General features: G+C 34.4%; 1 protein-coding gene across 5 annotated transcripts in view; it reads right to left on the bottom strand.

Moving 5' to 3' along the window:
* Positions 1-18,523, bottom strand: part of MINDY3 (MINDY lysine 48 deubiquitinase 3) — an 82,677-nt gene extending 64,154 nt beyond the window's left edge. For 3 of the 5 annotated variants that reach the window (XR_013758495.1, XM_079108182.1, XM_079108183.1), the window contains exons 1-4: positions 18,199-18,523; positions 8,022-8,101; positions 4,229-4,289; positions 2,419-2,592 (exon numbers count right to left, since the gene is read on the bottom strand). Coding sequence is in view for 3 of the 5 variants with exons in the window: in XM_079108182.1 (XP_078964308.1) it covers positions 2,419-2,592; positions 4,229-4,289; positions 8,022-8,101; positions 18,199-18,292 (409 nt within the window). In the remaining 2 variants the exon portion in view is untranslated. Of the gene's footprint in view, positions 1-2,418; positions 2,593-4,228; positions 4,290-8,021; positions 8,102-18,198 lie in introns of those variants that run through there. The other 2 variants (XM_079108184.1, XM_079108185.1) reach the window with 2 other exon arrangements.
* Between the last annotated feature and the right edge of the window lie 2,388 nt (positions 18,524-20,911).

Below are 20,911 nucleotides of genomic sequence, written 5' to 3'. Positions count from 1 at the left end.
TCTGATCTCATTTAATCCGCACAAGAACCCTCCAGTCTCCATTTTACAGAAGAGCAACCTGAGGTACAGAGAAGACGTCTCTCAAGAACACACAATGGGGATTTAAATTCAACCTTGTCTTCTGGAAGATAAAGTCTTTTAAAATAACTGAATAAAATGACTACTTTTTCCACAACAAACAATTTCACATAATTTTATAAAGTAAATCTTAATAGTTTCAAATATAAAACTCGTGATTATGGAAATTGATTCATTATGAGTTCAAAATTTAAAAACTTTCCTGACAATTTAAAAATATCACATTATGCTAGCTTTTCAAAGCATAGTTTAAGTTTTCAAATGTTTCACTTAATTTTTAAAAATCTTTAGAAAGCCAAATGGATTAATTTAAATAATCTTTAGGTTTATGTGGGAAACAAACTGAAATTGAACCCGAGTATTCACTACTGCAAACAACTGTGCATTACCAACAAGCCAAAAATATACACACCACATAAGCCAATGAAATTAATGTTTGTACAGAATGTAATATTAATGAGAGGGGGAAAAAACTTCACATTTAAAATTTCAGAATATATTAAAAATTCTAACCTACTTTTTCCCAAGTGCTTAATTATTGCAATAATTTTACTAGGTATACTATGAAAATTGACATAAAGATAGTAATTTAGAGAGAAAAGGCAAGCAAAATAAAAAGCTTAGCAGGCAGGGATGGTGGAAAATAAAACACAAGAAAAAGAACAGAGCTGGAAATAAAGGAAAGAACAGGTAAAAATAGATTGTTATATGGAATAAAAATTGTAATTTAAATTCAGTTCATTTCTCAATATCTAAGTTAAGCTCTTAAATTTTCAGTTAACAAAATGCTTTAAATGTACACAAAATTTAAAATAGATTTCAGATATGGTTTTTGGTCATGCCAACTTTTAAAATGCCAACTTTTAAAAGCAAACTGGAAAATTACTACAGCCTGTCTTTTGGAGGGGAATTCAATATGATCTCCCCACTTAAATTAGTTACTAGAGTAGCAAACCCAGTACATTATGAGGGCATATAATCTACGTCAGTTTAACCTATCACTACAAGATGTATAGCAGAGTCCATGATTAGCACACAGCATATTTTTAAGATCCTAAGGAAAAATATCACATTAAAAAGAGCTTAACAGTTTTTCATATATAACAGACTGGCTTTATTTAGTCCTTAAAATACATTTTTCATAGTTTAATTATTCTCCTCTCAAATTTTTTAATATCCTAAGAGGAACTATTAAACATGCTTACATGCAACCTAGTAGAATCTGAAAAATAATTTTAAACCAATCTTAAATGACATGTTTTACTATGATCCTTGTGAATATTTTCAACTTATCTTCAATATCATTATCAATTGCAAAAATATTAAGTTCTGTTTGAAAGGCCCCGAAGGGGACATTACTCAACTGTTTAAATTTTTAAAATTATTCCTTGCAGATGTACTATTAGAATTTCCCAGGCTTAAGGCATTTTAACTGCACAAGTGGGAGAGAGAAGACAATGACAACACATGGACATTTCAGCCTAGGGAGGCAAAGGTGCCTTACTGCTAATACTATATGGAACGTAAGATGTCTCTCACAAAAACAAAGCATCAAATTTTATTAAACAATTTCTATAGAGATAATAGTAAATGGAATGCATTACAGGTAAAATAAGTCACTTATCCAATAGAAGTACTTTCAAAAATCACCTATTTGTCAAGTTTATTACTCAATAGCAAATCAGGAAAGCAACTTGTGTCTAGTTTCCATAGTACCAGAAGAATCAATTCTATTAGCTTACTCTTGCACTTTTTAGGTCAATCACATAAAAATTTTCAAAAGCTAGACACCTCAGAATATGTGATTTTTAGGAAAAAGAATAGCTGCATGTAAAACTTAAGAAATAATTAAAACATAATTAAAATTACCTTAAAATAATCCACATATATAACAAAAAGTTCAGGAGCAAAAAAACAGCATGTAATTAAGAAAAAATGTCCCCATCTTTGCTCAAGAAAGCAACTAAAATATTTAAGAAATTTACTGATGTCAAATATCTCTTCTACTTCCAATGCTAAAGAAAAACATTAAGGCATCTGAAATTAAAGTATACAAATTTTTGGTTTTCTAACTTTCTAAATAAGAGTTCTAAAGCTCAAGGGAGATTGTTATCAAGCAGAAGTTAGCTAAAACTTTAAAAGATTATTATGAGTTTTTGAAAAATGTATCTAATAGTAATTAAAATAATCAAAAGGAAAATAGGAAATATTAAGATTTATTAATTAAGCTTAAATTAGAAGAGATGTTATGAAATTTAAAAAATACTTTCTTCAAAAAATTCAAGTTTTATTAAAACAAAAGTATAAGAAGTTATTTCAGGAAATAAAAATATATCTTACAAGAATGTTCCACTTGGCAACTAGACTCTGCAGGACTCCCAGAAATACTAGCAGTTTCCTCAGTTGTCCTTCCTCTTAACCATGAAACCAAGCAGTATGATCCAGAGTTGTCACAACAAGCACTTTCTAAAATATCACATAAGGTATGACAAAGAAGTTCCTTCTGCTCGTCCTCTAAAAATAACCAAAGTATAAGTTATAATAGCTTTTTCTGGAAAAAGAATCCCATCATGAACAATATTAAAAATGTTTTGATTTAATAATGAAAATCAAACATTGTAAGAATGTGGAAAACCCAAGAACAACAGATTGTAAATTATGGCATGGTGTGCTTGAGGATCAAAACATCATTTTAAATAAAGCCATCATTAGAAAGAAAGTCCTGAAAAGTGCAGAATTAAGCATTATGAGAAAGACTATGCCACCTGAAATAATCTGATTCTAATCCTGCCTCTGAAGCTGCAAATTTAACCTGTGGTTTCCTCTACTGCAGAACCAAGCACAACCATCAGGCCTGTAGAGAACTCTATTTTTATCCCCTCTTCTTAATTCTAATGTGTTATCATCCTGTCCCACAGGAATAAAAAAAATGAGATAATACATTGTCAGCAAATACAAGATCACAATCCATTACATTAGCAGAGGCCACTGTGGTTATGCTACATAATACATAAGTTACTGACACTGTATTATAATGATTTGAGCATTAAAATTTTTCTGAAAACAGCACACAGAGACCATTTCTTTCTGAACCTTAGCCAACTCTCCCTCTCTCAAGCTGTGTTACTTTCCAGAAGTAGTACAATTTTCTGAAACATTTTAAGAAAAGGGATAAGTTCTACACATACTTACTCTATATAAAATTTTATCACTCAGGAACTTTGTTTCTCCTAATGAATTAGACATTCTTTAAAGTCAGGGACTGCGCCATGCATCTAACTTTATAATTATTGCAGCCTTTATGACATTTATGACAATGCTTTACAAGTTTGTGTCAGTGCAAGAAGTACAAATTTTATTAATAAAAATTCATTCTATGAAAATATCTTAGTTTTACTAAAATTCTGCATTTCAGAAATCAAAGTACATATGTACATAAGTATGACACCTTAACTCTTAAATTCAAAATCATTAGTACATTCTATGGTCATGGTTTGGAATGGAAGCTGTTATGTCCTTATATACAAAACTGCAATCATAATATATCCTACCTTCTTCCAGAAGTTATTGTGAGGTTCACATGAAATTGTGTAAATGAAGGAAAGATCTTTGTAAACCGTCAAGTGGAATGCAAATGTTATTATCAGGTAGCGCTATAGATCTCTGACTTAATCATGTTGCAGATGCTATTACAGCTTCATTTGCAATTCAATTGAGAATTATCTGCAGTATTTGCAGTGTATAAGGCATTATACTAAAAGATGCAGGGATACAGATATAATCTGAGCTCTTGATCAGAGAGCTAAATAAGATAAAATACAAAAGCCATAATGACCTTTCTTTATGGAATACTATCATCTCAAAGTTCTAGGAAGTGTACTTTTTAGCAAGAGGCCAAAGGTTTTTTCCTATCGTACTACCCTGTCTTATATCTCTTAGTTATTAGAAAAATCAAATTTGGAAATAAGCATCTTAAATTTTGGAGTTGCTATTCATGAAACACTATAAAAATAAACCTGAGGAGAAAAATATCCCACTGATAGTTTACTTTTTAAGATATATAATTTTAGTTAAAATGTTGACAATGAATGCTGCATAGATCTTTAAAACAGAGGATGGAATAAGAATTTTAAAAGATGGCTGTTTATACCTGAGCAATCCCGCCAAGATGACTTCTCAGAAGAAAACAGGAGCTTCTTCAAAAGAAATGCCTTTATACAATTAAAGCATGAATTAGAATGCATTACAAACATACCTCTTATCATTTTATTTTAAAATGGGAAAAATTAATTTGCCCCTCCTTCTGATCTTTTGAATAGTTTTATAAAAAATTTCAAAAGATTCCCCTTCATTTTCACAGTAAGTGTGCAGTTAATTACTAGGAATATAGTACTATGAACTTGATTGTAGATCTATATTCATCTCTAACACATATTTCTCCTAAGTAGAATAGAGTCAAATACAGACGCTTAACTAGAAATTACAGAAACTTTCTGTTCCATTTACTAAGTGAGGGCCCTACAGAACAGGAACAAGTCTACATTTCCCTTAGATTCTTTGGGGTAAAAGAAATCTAAGTACAAAAGTGGTCAGGTTATCTCTGATCTGTGATAAAAGAATACCACTATTAGAGTTACCACTTAATCATAAGGAGCTCATAACTTTCTGGTTTAACTCAAAAAGCTGTAAGATTTGAAAGCAAAAACAAACTTTCTGATCTTCGCTTCAGTGAGTCAACTTTTACATTGGTTATTTGACAGAAAGCAGCTGAGTGCAATAAAGATTTTGCCTCTCATAGTACACAAGACTTGTTTAAAATGCATCAATTGAATCTGAATCTCTAAAGGGCAGATTCAAGAAAAATAGATTACTATGAGGATTCTCAATCATGGGTGTTTGTTTGAAAGCTGTAGAAAAACAGATTAAGGACTGCTTTTAGTTAAACAGACCTAGATTTGAATCCTGGTTCTATTACTTTACTAAAAATAGTGGTTGCATGCAGTGAAAATTATTGGAGAAAATTTATGTAATACTCTCAGCACAGTACCTGGCCTAGTAAGCTGTCAATTCAAAGACATTTAATAAAACTAGTATTCAATAGCATTCACATAGAAATAAAACCTACAGATACTACAATCAAGTTTTTCTGATTTTTCCCCAAAATGACAACCCCATAAAATGGAGTAATATAACTACATTACGAAATTTGGGAAGTGAGATGAAGACATCCATTATTTCATCACTAACATAACCACTATTGCCACTGTGATACATAGTATTTCTTTATGGTCTTTTTCCCACACTTGATTTTATAGATGAGAATCATAATGGGCACATTTCCATAGAAATTCATAAATATAATCTTAATTAGTATTTGTCTATCAAGCTACCAAAATCTACTTATCTCATAAATCATTTTTTATTAGTTTGTTGCAATTTTTTGATACTATAAATATGATCTTATTCTTGAATTCAACTTTTTCCATCCATATGATTATTTCTTTAACAAAGATTCACAGAAGACAACTACTGAAAAAAAAAAAAGAATCTGATTATGATTCCAATTACAATGTAAATTCCCTTTCCAAAATAAAAGTACAAATTTGTATTAGTTGGCAGTGTATGATTTTGCTAGCATCATTCTATCTGCACATGCCCTGGCAATTATAATTTCATGTAATTTTTAAAAGTAGGTAATAGGCTCCAGTTACAATTTTATTTTCATTTTTTATTTTCATTCTCTTGGATTCTTGTTGCTTTTTTTTTTAGTCCAGCATCATTTCCCCTGCTACAACTGCATATTTATGTGTCCATTTTAGCACTGAGGTCCTAAATGTTTTTCTAACCAATTTGTACACATTCTTTGCATTAGAAAGACAATATCCCCTTATTGCTAAAGGTCACTACAAATATTTTTCTGAGCTTATAGTAATCCTTTCTGTCAAAGTATTGACATATTATTTTTGGTTTTCCTATGATCAAACAGTTCAAGAATATATTTGGAATATGGTATCAGATGATCTAAACTCATTTTGCCCCCTCAAACTGCTAGGGAGTCATATCAATGGCATTTATATGAGATTTCATTTTATTTCACCACTGATGTTTAGTTCCTTCTTTTTATCATGTTATGTAATAAACCTGATAAATTACTAAATGAGGGAAGATCTACGATGAAATTGTAGATTTGGTACTATTATTATGCCTATTTTTCTAGCACCATCATCATGTTATAAATGTTATAGTCTAACTTAATATCTAGACTTAATCATTTCTGTCATTACTCTTTTTTTTAATATTAGCTGTCAACGGACCTTTATTATTTATTTGTATGCGGTGCTGAGAATCAAACCCAGGGCATGACACAGGCTAGGTGCATGCTCTACCACTGAGCCATTACCCCATCTGCCATTACTCTTAATGATTTAGTTTTGGTGTTTAAATTGAAACGCTAATAAAAAAAAGTTATATTATTGATTGAAAAGATTTATGTGCCTCTTAAAAACTAAATAATTACCTCAAAAGGTCCATAAGGATAGATGCAGAAATTTTTTTTGTTCTTTTTAAATATACATGACAGCATAGGGTATTTCGACATATTAAACATACATGGAGCACAACTTCCCATTTTTGTGATTGTACATCAGAATTTTTAACATTAGTTATCCCTTGTTACATACAATTATTGCACTTACTAACTACCACCTGGATATATACAGAATTTTAAACTCCTGTGATATACCTTGCATTTCCCTACATTCATAAACTTTCACTAAAAATTTAAGGGGGTAGTATTACGGATTAAGAGGGGCTATGTTCATAAAATCTAATTTATTTATGGACCAGATGAGCATCTTCAAAATCAGGTAAGATTCTTACTAGTAACCAAAATTTGCTTCACTCCCTCAATACGACAGCTATAATCACTAACTTGTGGTTGAATTTCTTTTTAAATATTCAGTTAATTCTGAGGCAAGATTCTGACAAACATATTTTTCTTAATTTATAACTTCACTAATGCAAAAACAGTAACTTCATTCTCTAAGGAAATAATGACCCACAGAGGACACAATTTGGAATCCACCATAAGAGATTTTTTTTTTCTTTTTCAGAAATACATTTTAAATTTAATAATGTAAAATTACATGAAATACAATGTTTGGAAGAAAAATTTACTTTGCAGCTGACAGTTCGGGAATATATACTTATATCCAGGGAGTAATAAATATAATATTAAATATATACTTTAAAAACATGATTAAAATTTAAGCAATAAATTAAAGCTTCTTTTTAACAATTCTAAAGTTGCAGTGCTGTTCACAGACCTTGTAAACATTAACAGTAAACTGAAAATTCTTTAACAATTTTAGAATTTATAGCAAATCAGTCTTTCAAATTCAAAAACATTCAGATTTTTAAAATCAATGACATTCAGATAAGCCCTATCTTTGGTGCTATGTGTACATAAAAAGGCCAAAGCTACAGCTGAAGTAGTATGTAATGCCAACTTATAAATACTTTAAGTTTTAGGCCATGAAATCTAAGATATCTTCAACTTTTTTCAGAAAATCATTTTTATACAAAGAACAAATGAAAACAGTATTGATTACTATGACTGTACCTATGTAAGGCATAAAATGTTATTACTCAATATTTTCTTTATATTAGAAAAGTGTTGAGATCAACAATTCCTACTTTTTTGAAAGTTGGGGAAGTCCTATTATTTTTCCTTGAAAACAGACAAAAGAGTACTGTTGTACACCATGTTCACCCATGTTCTGAATTCCTTTTTATTTTGGATATTTATAGCAATCTATATGAGCAGAATAATTAACTGACCATGTCTCATGATTATATAGAGTACAGACATTAGAAAACAAAATGCCAAATATGAAACGTTTGAATATGTCCCTCTAAGGAGTTGGTAAAGTAGTCTATGTTACCTGAACAGGTGCAATAACAGCACAGGGGCCACCTTCAAACTGTTCTAATGCGGATCCCTCTGATTCACTAAACACAAACCCTAAAAATGAAAGCAAGTAGCAAAGATTAAAAATGTAATTCAAAAAGCAGCTAAAAGAATCTTTCATGTACTTTGTTTAAAGAAAGATCACTTGTAAGAACAGCAAATACCTACAAGTCATCAGGTACAATAGTAGTTCTTCACTTTGGGGAGCATCAAAAAGCCCTTTGAAAAAAGCTATGCAATCAATGTTAGCCCTCGCAAATACATGAGTGAATACATATACATGCGTGCACACACACAATTTTGCACCTAGGGACCACTTTAGGAAGAGAAAGTGTGATAAAGGGACATTAAGTCTAACTCTTAAAATTTTTATTTATTGGTTCTTTTTAGTTATATATGACAGTAGAATCAATTTTGATATAATCATATGAGCATGGAATATATCTTATTCTAGTTAGGATTCCGTTTTTGTGGATGTACATGATGGTGGGATTCACTGTGATGTTTTCATGTATGTATGTAGGAAAATTATATCAGATTCATTCCACTGTCTTTCCTTTTCCTAAAGTCACTCCTTTCCCTTCATTTCCCATTGTCTAATCTACTGAACTACTTCTATTGTTTCCTTCACTCCCCTCCCCTCATTGTGGGTTCGTCTCCACAAATCAGAAAACATTCCACTTTTGGCTTTTTGGGACTGGCTTATTTCACTCAGCATGATAGTCTCTAGATCCAACCATTTACTGGCAAATGTCATAAAGTCACTAAATCTGACTTTTAGTTTTTCATTTACTTTTTGATGTTGAGGAAGGAACCTAAGCACACACTCTACCACTGACCTACACCTTCAGCCCCTGACTTAATTTGTTCTAAGGAAGATTAGACAGTCTACTGAATTTGAACAGAATTTTTAGAACTCCTTCCAAACATATCTTCCTATTATTTCAATCTCTGAGTCCCATTTTGTTAAAAATTAAATGGCATCATAGATGATAAGTGTGGTTACACTGGCTTTGTCTTCATGTAAACATTATTCTACCTACACTGATTGACAGTGGCTAGAGAAGATCTTCAGAGGGCCCTAAGCCAGAAGTCTGCAGAATCCAGTAATTTTCTGGATAACATTGAGAAAAGCATTTCATCTCCCTAGGTCTCTGTTTTTATTCTTAAAATTCAACATGCTAGGAATCTATCAAATTTTATTTTACAACTCTGATTACAACTCAGACATTCACCCACCACATATTTAATGAACATCAGATATTATACCAATCATCTAGGATGTACTCATGAATGTTACAATCAGTCTGGAGAAGCCAACAGTCTAGCTGAAGACAGACATGCAAAGAGATGATTATCAAAAGGAAAACGTTAAGGTTTTAACAAGAGAATGAAGAAAATACTGTGGCTAATGAACGATACAATACACTCTGCCTGAATCAAGTCATAACAGATAACTTTGAGACTGATCTCCAATAAGAATCTGAGGGGGAAAAAGAGTGGGCAAATGAAATTCAGATAAAGAAAATGGTTTTATTAAAAGAAAAGGCACTGTAAGTTGGGAAATTTTATGAATCAGAGGGAAATTTAATGTAGCTAAGGGTAGGATGAGGTAAGCTGGAGGGGATGGCAAATGGGAGGAGCTGAAGAAGACAAGAGGTTCATATTGCAAAGGACTAAACCAGTACTCAACCAGGCAAGACCTTTGAGTAGTCATATGATCACTCAATTTTTTTTTCATGTTTTCTTAAGAACCAGAATGGGAATAAGGTTGTTTCAAGAGCTCTACAGAGATGGTGCCAACCTCATAAAAACAACATTCATGTAGAGAAGAAAAACTATTTTAGACAATATTTGGGGTAAAATTAAGATTTGATTGGTATGTAAGATAAAATCAAGATTTGATTAGTATGCATAAGTGGATCAAAGCCTTGTTATAGTAGAAATCAGAACTGCCTGAGGTTTCTAGCTTAAGATGGTGATAACAATTTAAACAAGAAACACTCATTCCTTCCTACCTTCTCTCTTCCTTCAGTCTCTCTTCCAAGCAGCTTTTAAATGTGTATCTCACACTTTAAAAAACTCCAGTCAACACTTGCTCCTTTTGTTCTCTCAAAGCTCCCCAGTCCACTAGATGCAGTATCTCACTTTTCTTTCCTCACACATTATCCAACCCTCGTCAATTTGGTTTTTAACCTATGACTATACCAAAGGCATTCTCATCCAAGTTCATCAATGACCAATATAGGTTATTTTTCAAATCTTACTAAACCTCCCAGAGAATCACCTCAATGATAACCAGAACTTCTGAATAATCTTTGTCTCTTGAGTTTTGGTTCCTTTTGTTCCCTGTTTTCCCTTTCTATTTCTTCTCAATCTCTCTGAGCAGCTCCTTGTAAATGTAGAAGTTCCCCTGGTCCTCACCTTAGGATCTATGCTCTTTTTATCCTATACATTCTCCCTGGGCAATTTCATCTATTCCCTGAATTTCCATTACTGCTACTAACCAGGTAATTCCCAAATAAGCCTGGATTAGAACTTCAGACACACAGTCTAAATTCCTTAATATGGTCATGGATGAACTGGTTTCTGCCCCTCTCTCCTACTTCGCCTCAAATAGTTCTCCCTCTTTAGACTCCAAGCATGCTGGGCTTCTTTCAGGTCTTCAAATATTCTATCACCCTCTGTAAATGATATTTCTTGGGTTTGAAACACCTCCTAACCTTTTCTCTAAAAAATTCTGATTTATCTTTTAGGCTTCACCCTTTGGTTCAAGGCTCCAAAAGAATCTCAAGCATGTCCATTTCAACTGCCATCATTTCTCACCTAAAATACTGTTAAAATTTTCAACCAGATCTTCCACTTCCTCCCTAACTCCTTAATTCGCATCCATTTACCAGAGTTGCCACAATACTTTAGAAAGGAAAATTAGATTTTGTCACAATCTGCTTAAAACATATGAATGGCTTCTCATTGTAATTAGAATAAAATGCAAAATCCTTTTCACAGTTTAAAGACTCAGAATGATCTATCAATTCAACCAGTCTTCAGTACACCCTTTCATTCTATGCAATGACCTTAGGTCCTTAGACCATCACAAGGTCTTTTTCTGGGGCTTCCACATTAGCTGTTCTCTGCATGAAATGCTCTTTCCCCTACTCTCTTCTCTAAATTGTTCTTAGTCTTCAGGACCTAAGTTAACTCCTCAGAGAAATATTTCCCATCTAAGTAGTCTCTCCTATCATCCTTCAGCACAACCAGCATTTATTGTAATCTGTAATTATACTGTTTATTTATTCATTGTCCACCTTACCTTACAGGTATTTTGACTGTTTTTCCACAGTATGTTGTATTGCCATTGCTCAATCAATGCTTGTTGATGTTTTCAAAAGGAAGATAATGGGGTAGGGGGCTGTTTCTACGAAGGCCAAGTTCAGTTTCAAAAAAAAAAAATGTAAAACCTTTTAGCAACATTTAGAAGAAGTAGGAGATATGAGTCTGGAGTTCAGGGCAGGAGTTAGGAATAGAGAGGGCAATTCCAATCTTCTGAAATATGTCAGTTACCATGAATGAGCACACACACAAAGGTAATGAAGTTGGAAACATTAAAAGAAGTGATCAGGGGCTGAGTCAGCAATGTAGACTAACAGATTAGAAAAATAAGTGGTAAGAGAAAAAGACAACAGGTTCTGGGAAGAAAAAAATCAGAAGCAAAGAACAGTCAATTGTTATAAATGCTCCTGAATAAAGATAAAACTACTGGATTAAACCTCTCACTGGGTGGAGAAGTGTTGGGGGGGACTTGCAGTGCTGGAGAGAATAGTCAAACTAAAAGAATTAGAAGGTTGTCACAAACCAATAGACCAATAATTTCTAAATTAACCATCAATCCATTGTTACAAATTAAGGCACAGGCAAGAGAGCCACTCAAAGTATAAAACAACTATTATGGTTTGGATGTGAAGTGTCCCCCCAAAAAGTTCAGGTGAGACAACTTAAGAAGGTTCAGAGAAGAAAAGATTGGGTTGTGAGAGCCTTAACCCAATCATTGAATTAATCCCCTAATAGGGATTAACTGAGTAGTAACGGAAGGGTGGTAGGTATGGCTGGAGGAAGTGGTTAATTAGGGGCTTGGCTCTGGGTTATATTTGTATCTGATGAGTGGAATATCTCTTTTTGCTTTCTGATCAACATGTGAGCTGTATTCCTCCACCATACTCACCTCCAGCCAGCAGAATGGAGTCTGCTGTCTGTGGACTGAGATCTCTGAAACCATTGGCCCCCAAATAAACTTTTCCTCCTCTATAGTTGTTCTGGTCAAGTCTTTAAGTTACAGCAGCAAGAAAGCTGACTAAAACAACAATCAATGGATTTCAATGTAACTGAGTAGGAAAGTTCATTGCTCCAGTTTCAGCTTCCATATGGCTGCCAACTTCAAAGACTATTGCCTGTTTAGTTTTGGTACAGTATCAAAGAATATCCATGGTTATTATAAAAGAGCAATACAATAACTTGTTCAATTACAAATCCGTGTGAAGCCAGTATTCTGCATACACTTCAACCAAAACAACATATTGCAACAAACTGAATGGGAGGGCGAATGTGAGAATGCAGCTATCCAGCAAGCTGGACGTTAAACAGATTTACAAAAATGCAAAACCAATCAGGGGTTTCTTAATTTTGCATTATTTATATAAAAGTCCTCAATAATTTTTACAAGATCTCAAAAAACGTGAAGGTTTCCAGCACACAAGATGAGTCTTAGAAGGCTTCTGATTTAAACATGGGCAAAGAAGAAATAAACAGATGTTACTTATTCAAAGTGAGGGAAATGAGAAAAAGAATTGAGGAAAATGCTAATTCTGAAAAACATAAGGAAAACTAACAAGAATAAAGAACTAAGAAGTAGCAAGACTCAACTTGGATTTAATTACATCTGTATTGATGCTGGAGAATTTTCTCCAGCAGTACACAGTTGACTGAGAGAGTTAGGTAAGAGGGTAAATGGAGAAATGGAAATTGGTTAGGAGATAGGAAAATGTAGCAAGGCCAAGTACGACTAAGAGTGTTGTTTATTGCATTAAGACAATCAAATTTAAGGTCCAACCTAGAAACAAGAGGTGAAGTCAAGAGGCCTTCTCTGTTTGCCCAATAAGGAAAGGGCCCCTGGTTGTGTACATCTTCAGTGCAGACCAAAAAAAAAGGCTCTGCCTAACTTTCTGTGTATGCAATGAATGTGAATTAGTAATGGACTCTAACCTTCCTTAAAAATCCTAATAATATAATGCAACTTTGGAGATGCCTGGGTGGAGTTGATAGAACTACATTATAATGAGTTGCTTTTGTACTTTGGCTATTAAAACTTCAAGGAGAAAATTCTAGGTAGATATGCTTTACATAAATTGTTTAATTGTACATTTTTGAGTGTATTAATTGATAATGACAAAGGCTATTAAGGCCTAAATTGAAATGAAATCAGCTAAATAGAAATTAAGTATTTTATCCTACAATAGGACTATGCCAAGGAGGCTTCTCCTAAAGGTTTTGAGTTTGAACTTCTTAGGACATTGAGTTACTTTTCTTGACAAGAGTTTCCATACTGAACTTATCATTTAAAAGTAATAAACATATCATAAACTGGTTTTTTTCCTGATTGGATCTGAAATGGCCCATTTAACAACTGACCATAAAAATAAAAAAAAATTGATCATAAATATATAATCTTATATCACATGTCACAGTACTATAAATCACAGAAAAATGTTTCATGATGTGTACTTCATAAGTAATTTAAACCTGAGCCATGAACCTCTGTAGTTTTTCAGTATCATTTTCATGACCTATTATACATATATATATTACTCAAACCAGTTGACAACTGCGGTGTCTATAATTCTAGCATTCCACGTACACATGACCATAGAAAGACTTGGTTTGACTACAACACGCTAAGATGATCTTGTTTAAGTCAGATATCTGAACTGGACCTTACTTTCCTTATCAAAAAATATGAGGGCAACTACACTTGTTTTTTGTTATCTTTCAGGGTTGTAAGGGTTAAATAAGAGTTTCAAAAACTGTAAAGCATAATATAAAAGTATGATGCTATGAGATACTTCAAAGTCTTTTAATAAAAATACATTACATGTTAAAATTATCAAGGAATTAATTTTGTCATATGTGCTTATAAATTAATTTTAAAAAATCTGCTGTTAGATGAATTATGATTTAGGTGTACTGGAGAAAGGAAAATCCATATTCAAATAAAAGGCTTCCAATAATAAAATCTTTGAAATGATGTGATCCACAGCATACTCACTTTGAGGGAAAAAAATTAATGATGCTGATATATAATTTTATTACTTTAGAATAATATTGAATCACTTTATAATAAATTCCAGTCATACTTTCAAATTTGAACCCAAAAGGATTTAATTCTTAATACACTTCATACATATATATTTTCAACAGATTCTTCATTTTTTTTTTCATTTCATGTAATAAAGATTGTCCAATATTGAAAACCTAGAATTCTAATTTCAAACAAACACAGTCCCACCTCGCTATCCCCACCCACGAAAAAAATAAAACCCAAAACATTGAACTGCTATAAATAGCAGAACTTTTTCCTTTTCTGGCTAAACATCACTCAAAACAATAAAACAATAAAGCTTGGAAGTAGGGAAAAATAGTTTCTGAGTATTTATAATATAGATTGGCAATTGTCTTCATATGCTTTATAAATGCAGTATGGCTGCTTTTGCTAAAACAGTACTGAGAAAAAGGTCACTAAGGCTTTATAGAAAACGTCTGCCAAATTTGAAAATAATTTCCGATAAGTCAAATGTTTTTAAGTATAACAGTAATTCTGTTGTTATTTAATCTAGTTTGTTTTTGGTTTTGGTACTGTTGGAATTTCTCAACCTGACTACTTTCTATCATCTCCATTATTATTACCCTAAGCCAAACTATCTTTTCCCCTGAATTTCTGCAGTTGTCTCTTTTTTGACTTTACTGCCTCACTTAATCCACTGCAGTCTATCTTCAAGTACAGTAACAATTCTTTAAAAACTTGGTATCTCTAAACCTTCTTATGACCTCCATTTCATTCCAAATAAGACCAAAGTCCTTATGATGGCCTAGAAAGCTTTCTATGACTTGGGCCCTATTACTTCTTCACTCATCTTTTATTACCTTCCCTCATACCCCCTTCAGCCACTAACTTTTTTCTGGTCCTTGAGCAACAGGCAAGGTACATTATGCATTGTCTTTTAGAATAACTATTCCCTCTGCCTGGAACACTTTCTTCGTATGTCTGCATGACTACTAGATCAGTGACTTCAAATGTTTGTTCAAATCTCATCTTAAAAGGTAGGCCCATTCAGGCCATTCCATCCCAGAATACCCTATTTTTTTTTCACCATCTACATATGCTTAACTTATGTTTATTTTCCCTCATACTCTAGTAAGTCTCAACTGCAGGGGCCTGAAACACTGGTTTAGTTTGTAGAAAGAAAAGAATGAATGGTGCTAAAGAACTAAAGAAGTGAAAAAATGTGTTTTTCTTTAAAAAGTACTATAGGTGATTACAGCAGGAAGGAAACAGAATACAGAATACATTTTCAAGTTAAAAAACAAACCAGCTTCAAGCCTTTAAGTGGCTTCTTGTCTTTGAAATAAAAACTGGCAAAATAACAACCCCTATCCAGTTTTTAAATGATATTTGCAGAAGAGAATAATCTAAAAAGGTCAATTCAATTAAAAACAACTATTTATCACTGCTGCAGCTTATTGTTTTTGGCAGCAATATCAAAATAATTTAACTTGACCAATAAATGCAATCTCACATGAAATAGCTCTAGATATAACTTTGTATTTACCCTACATATTTTATACCTATATCCTGCTTCCAAAGGACTGAGATTGCAGTTGTCAATTCAAAACACTGCTATTGACTACAAAATAAAGCCAGTGTTGATGTCACATTACTAATGCAGTAAAGCAGTATTTATGCCTATTCCCACAATCCCAAATGACTTCCAGAGCAAGAGTTAGCAATGACCTCTAAGAATGACAGAATGAATACAACAGTGTCGAAACCAAAGAACAGTACCTGACTCAGAGATGATGACTTAAAAAATTATGTTGATTGCCTTAAAATCTTGACCAATGGAAGACCTGGAAGAATTAAAGCTCCACAATATAAATAGCCATTCTGGAGGAAAAAGTCCCTGATTTCAAAATAATCTGAAGTGAACTAATTTTTAATCCCCTTAAGCAACTTCCACAAAACTAAAAGTTGGCTGGCAGAGCATTCTAATATGCCATTATAAAGTTCTATTTAAAATAATGATTACACATTAAATAAATAATTTCTTGTAATTGTCAGGGTAAAGTCAGTGTGATCATGGGCCTAGTCGACAATCAAACACTTCTTAATTTTATATAGCAATGACTACTATTTACTGAGTATTTACTGTATATCAGATATTGTGCGAAGTGTTCAAAATATTTACATGATCTTTAACCCTCATAACAACCCTGTAAGGTTGACACTGCTATTTGCATTTTTACAGAGAAGACAACTGAGGCTTAAATAAACTAAATAATGGAACCTAAGCACATCCAAAGACTGTGCTCTTAAGTACTACTAGAATTGTCTCCCTAAAATTTTCCTTGAATTTGCACAATATAAACAAGGTTGAAAATTACCTTATTCTACATTGTAAAATACTTATTAAATATTGACTGATTACAAAGTAAAATTTCTCTTAATCCTTCACAATTTAGGGTATTTTAGAGCTGTCCACTATTCACATAAATAAGTCAAAGTGGGAGTTAAATTTTAAAATAAAATCTGCAAATGCAGGAATCTGTGATGTTACAAAATATTGGTTAGCTGATATAACTGTGTAAAAAGAGCTAAACTAAATACATGTGGGCTTTAGAAAGTCAAAGGAAATAATGAAATCAGAGCTGTTGGGAGTTATGAGATATGAAATTCATTCCTTCACAAGTCATTTTTCTCATGTGGAAAACTAGAATGATAGGCTAAGTAGTCCAACTTATTGCAATAAATCATCTTAATTTTGACAGCTCTTAAAACAGACATCCAAAAGAAGGAATGAGTTCTTCAATTCTGATTTTTTGTTACAAAGCATACATTTTGAAGTAGGGATTTCTACTTACTATGCCAAAAATTCACCCAAATCCTTTGAGAACATGCTGTTCTCTAAATAATAGTAGTGTTTTACATACATACATTACTGATGACTCCAAAGGCTATGCTCTTAATCTCATCATAATTTAAGTCGCCTTAGTAATGTGTTATTTTACTATTAGAATTTAAGAATTCGGGACAACTATTAGTAAAAAGGACCCAGTACGGAGCCCAGAATAGTGCGAGAATTAAACAAATGGTTACTTTTACTTCATTATTTTTGTATTAGTAAGAATTTTTATACAAACAAAAATCTTGTCTGGGTAACAGGAGAACTGCACAGGAAGTGCTGTGATCCATAGTCGCTTTTAAGTGCAACAGAAACTATCAGATACTAACAGATACTATCTTAAAACCGGGAATACTTTGGGCCAAGAGAACACTTAGTAGCCAGCAGCATTCTGTTTATATTCGGAGTACCACGCCTAACCACTGAAATACAAACAACAATACAGCTTTCTGGTTTAGTCACCTTTAACTTTCCTGTGGACTCTCCGCCCTCCAAAAAACAGACCAAACACAGATAACATACACCTTGGTCGGGAGCAAAAACAGACCAAACACCAATACAATAAATCTGTTAGGGGGTAAAGATTCAGACGACCACAGCACTGAGACACTGACACGGGGCAGAGGGCACACTTTCCTTGTCACACACTGCCCAGCAAGGGACCACCCGCCCCTTCTCCCCAGGTGAAGGGCATGCCAGTGGGTGGAAGAGGCGCTTCAGTAGGCAGCTGTAACCACTCTCCTACTCAACCTTTTCCCCACAAAGCAGGCAAGGCGTTTCTAGAAAATCCTGTTTTAGCGCCGAGCATGGGTACTAGGACAGGGTGCGGGGCTCGCGAGGGTCTGGAGCGAAAGGCATCACAGCTATACTCTCGCAGGGCATAGGAAGAGGCGGCTGGAAGTGAGAACCCAGTCAGGGTACCTTGCGTCCAGCGGCAGAAGATGGTATCGGAGAGACCAGGGCTGCTCTTGGTGCCCCACACCAGCTCCATCAGCTCTTTAGTCAGTTCGGACATGATGGGGTACCGGCGGGCGGATCTTTGCTTACAGGACTCCTGCCTCGGAACATAGGGAAGGGGCAATTTCGAAGGCAGGAGCTGCGGGACGGCAACGGCAAAGGAGCTTGAAGGTTAGACAGGAGAGAGCTGAAAGGCGACAGCGCTACTTGCAGGGACCGCGCCTGTCAAGCCGGGTCAGAGCCGCAGCTAGGAGTTTTCCGGACCGGAAGTGGGGCCGCTTCCGGCTCCTCTCTAACTCCGCCCTTCAAGCCCGAGGGCCTGGGAGTCACCTCCCCGGAAGCGGAAGTTGGGTGGGAAGAGTTACGGAAGGACCAGAAGTGTGCCAACGGCTATTTCAGCTATCCGGAGGTTTTTATTGGTGAGGCGGCTTGTATACTGTAAAGGCACGCCCACGGAGGGCAGGAGGGTGTGGGCGTCCCTTTTGGAACACCACCAACAACCGCACTTGGGCACTATTCTGGCCTCAGCTGGAGGATCAGAGGCACGAACTGTAGGGTGGAGAACATTCACCTATTTTCTTAAATTTGTAATATTAATTACGCAAAACTAGCTCACCTATCTTGTAGAGATCTGCGCATGAGTAAGAACTTTTCTGTATCTGTGCCTAAACCAAGTAGGACTTGGAAATATCTAAAAAATTATGGTATGTTAGTGCACTAACATTAGAAAAACCTCTACCAGGTGTAAGGCAGAATAATAAAGTTATTTGTAGGAAAACAAGCAATCTGTTTGTAAATGGTATAGCATCTTCATCCCCAATTTTTGAGACTGGAGTGTACATGGGCAACAGACTACGTTTTATTCATTGACCAGCATAATTAATTTTAATTTCTGTGAAAGTTTCTATTTGTGCCATTAAAGAGAGAACTTAAATATTGTTTGGTCTTTGAATTTAAAACAAAAGAGCAGAGTCTAGCTTTCTAAAATTTGTATTTGGCGGTAGGGGGAGTACATACATTTATGTGCTTCTTATGAGCCATATTATCTTAGGATGCAGTACATATAGTCATTAGGAGGCTAGGCTCTGGCTCATACCCAGACCCTTAGACCGTCTGCACTTACTGGCATTACAACTTTCTATTTTTTTCTTTCTAAAATAGTGATAACATATACTTCATATAGTGTAAGTAATAAATGGGAAAATTAATGCATGCAAAGTATTCATTATACTTCCTGACACATTAAAGATATTCATAAATAAAGGCATTTTCTTACCCAAAGAAGGCATTATATAAAAATTTGATGCAACACTAAGGTTTTGTAACTTTTTAACTCTACTTGTAAGCAAGTTGAATTAGCATCTCTGTCAACCAGAAAAAGAACTGGAATGCAAATGGGGATTAAAGCTGTAGGCCAGTTGGTTCCATGTATGGGAAGAGGACTTGAAAAGTGGGAGTTTAATTTCAGAAGGCTAACATTTACTGAAATCATTGCATAAAAACTGGATTTGAGAATGGGCTACCCTGCCCTTTAAGGAAGCCAGAGACACTATGACTACCATATACTATTACCTGGTTAATCAAGAAAGCATAGGAAATGTGTAGGTCCAGAGAGTATAGGGGGTGGGGAGTATGTTATTTTTCCATTGCAGTCATAACAAACAATCACAAAGTTGGCAGCTTAAACAACACAAATTTATTATCAACAGTTCTGTTGGTCAGAAGTGAAAGGGATCTTATCTGACTGAAATCAAGGTATCAGCAGAGCTGTGCTTTTTTCTGTGGGATTTAGAAAGAATTTATTTCCTTTTCTTTTCCAGCTTCAAAAGGTCAGTCTTAACACCCACAATGATGGTATTAGGAGGTGGAGGTGATTAGATCGCAGAGGTGGAGCCCTAATGGTTGGGATTAGTGCTCTTGTAAAAGGGGCCCCAGAGAGCTAGTGCTTCCCTTCCACTCTGTACAAGAAGGTGCTGTTTATGAAGCTCAGAGGGGCCCTCACCAGACATCAAGTCTGCCCACACCTTAATCTTGAATTTTCCAGTCTCCAAAACTGAATATGGTGTTTTTGATATTTATAAGCTTGACTCAGACAACTAACATCAGGCTACTTTGACTTCTATGTCCCTTTTCCACTTTTAAGAACTTTTGTAATTACATTGAGCACATCTAGCTACTATGAGATAATACTACTTTAAGGTCAGCTGAAAAGCAACCTGCCCCACCATTATGAAGGTTGTGTAGACTGGATAACTAGTCCATTTATTTGGTACTAGGGATTGAACCCAGGGGTGACATCACCAAACTACATCCCCAATCCTTTTTATTTTTTATTTTGGGAAAGGTTCTCACTAAATTCCTGAGGCTGTCCTTGAACTTGTGATACTCTTGCTTCAGCCTCCAGAGTTCCTGGGATTATGGGCTTGTGCCACAGTGTCCAGCTGACTAGTTTCTTTCTTGAGAAACTGCACCTGAAGAAGTGCATCCACACTTTTACCTGATTTAGAGGAAGAATTAAAGCCAGCACTTTAATAATATGAAACTTTTGGGGACCTTGGGCAAGGAATAAATATATTTTACGTGTAAAAGGGGCTTGAATCATTAGAGACTTGAATCAAAGGAAGACTATGGTTGTCAACCCACTAGAAGACAACTAATGGTTCATGCCTCTTCCTAG

This window comes from Sciurus vulgaris (assembly GCF_902686455.1).
Source record: "Sciurus vulgaris genome assembly, chromosome: 12".
Classification (NCBI taxonomy): domain Eukaryota; kingdom Metazoa; phylum Chordata; class Mammalia; order Rodentia; family Sciuridae; genus Sciurus; species Sciurus vulgaris.
Note: the sequence above shows the minus strand (reverse complement) of the source record. Positions and strands in the feature narration are given on the sequence as shown.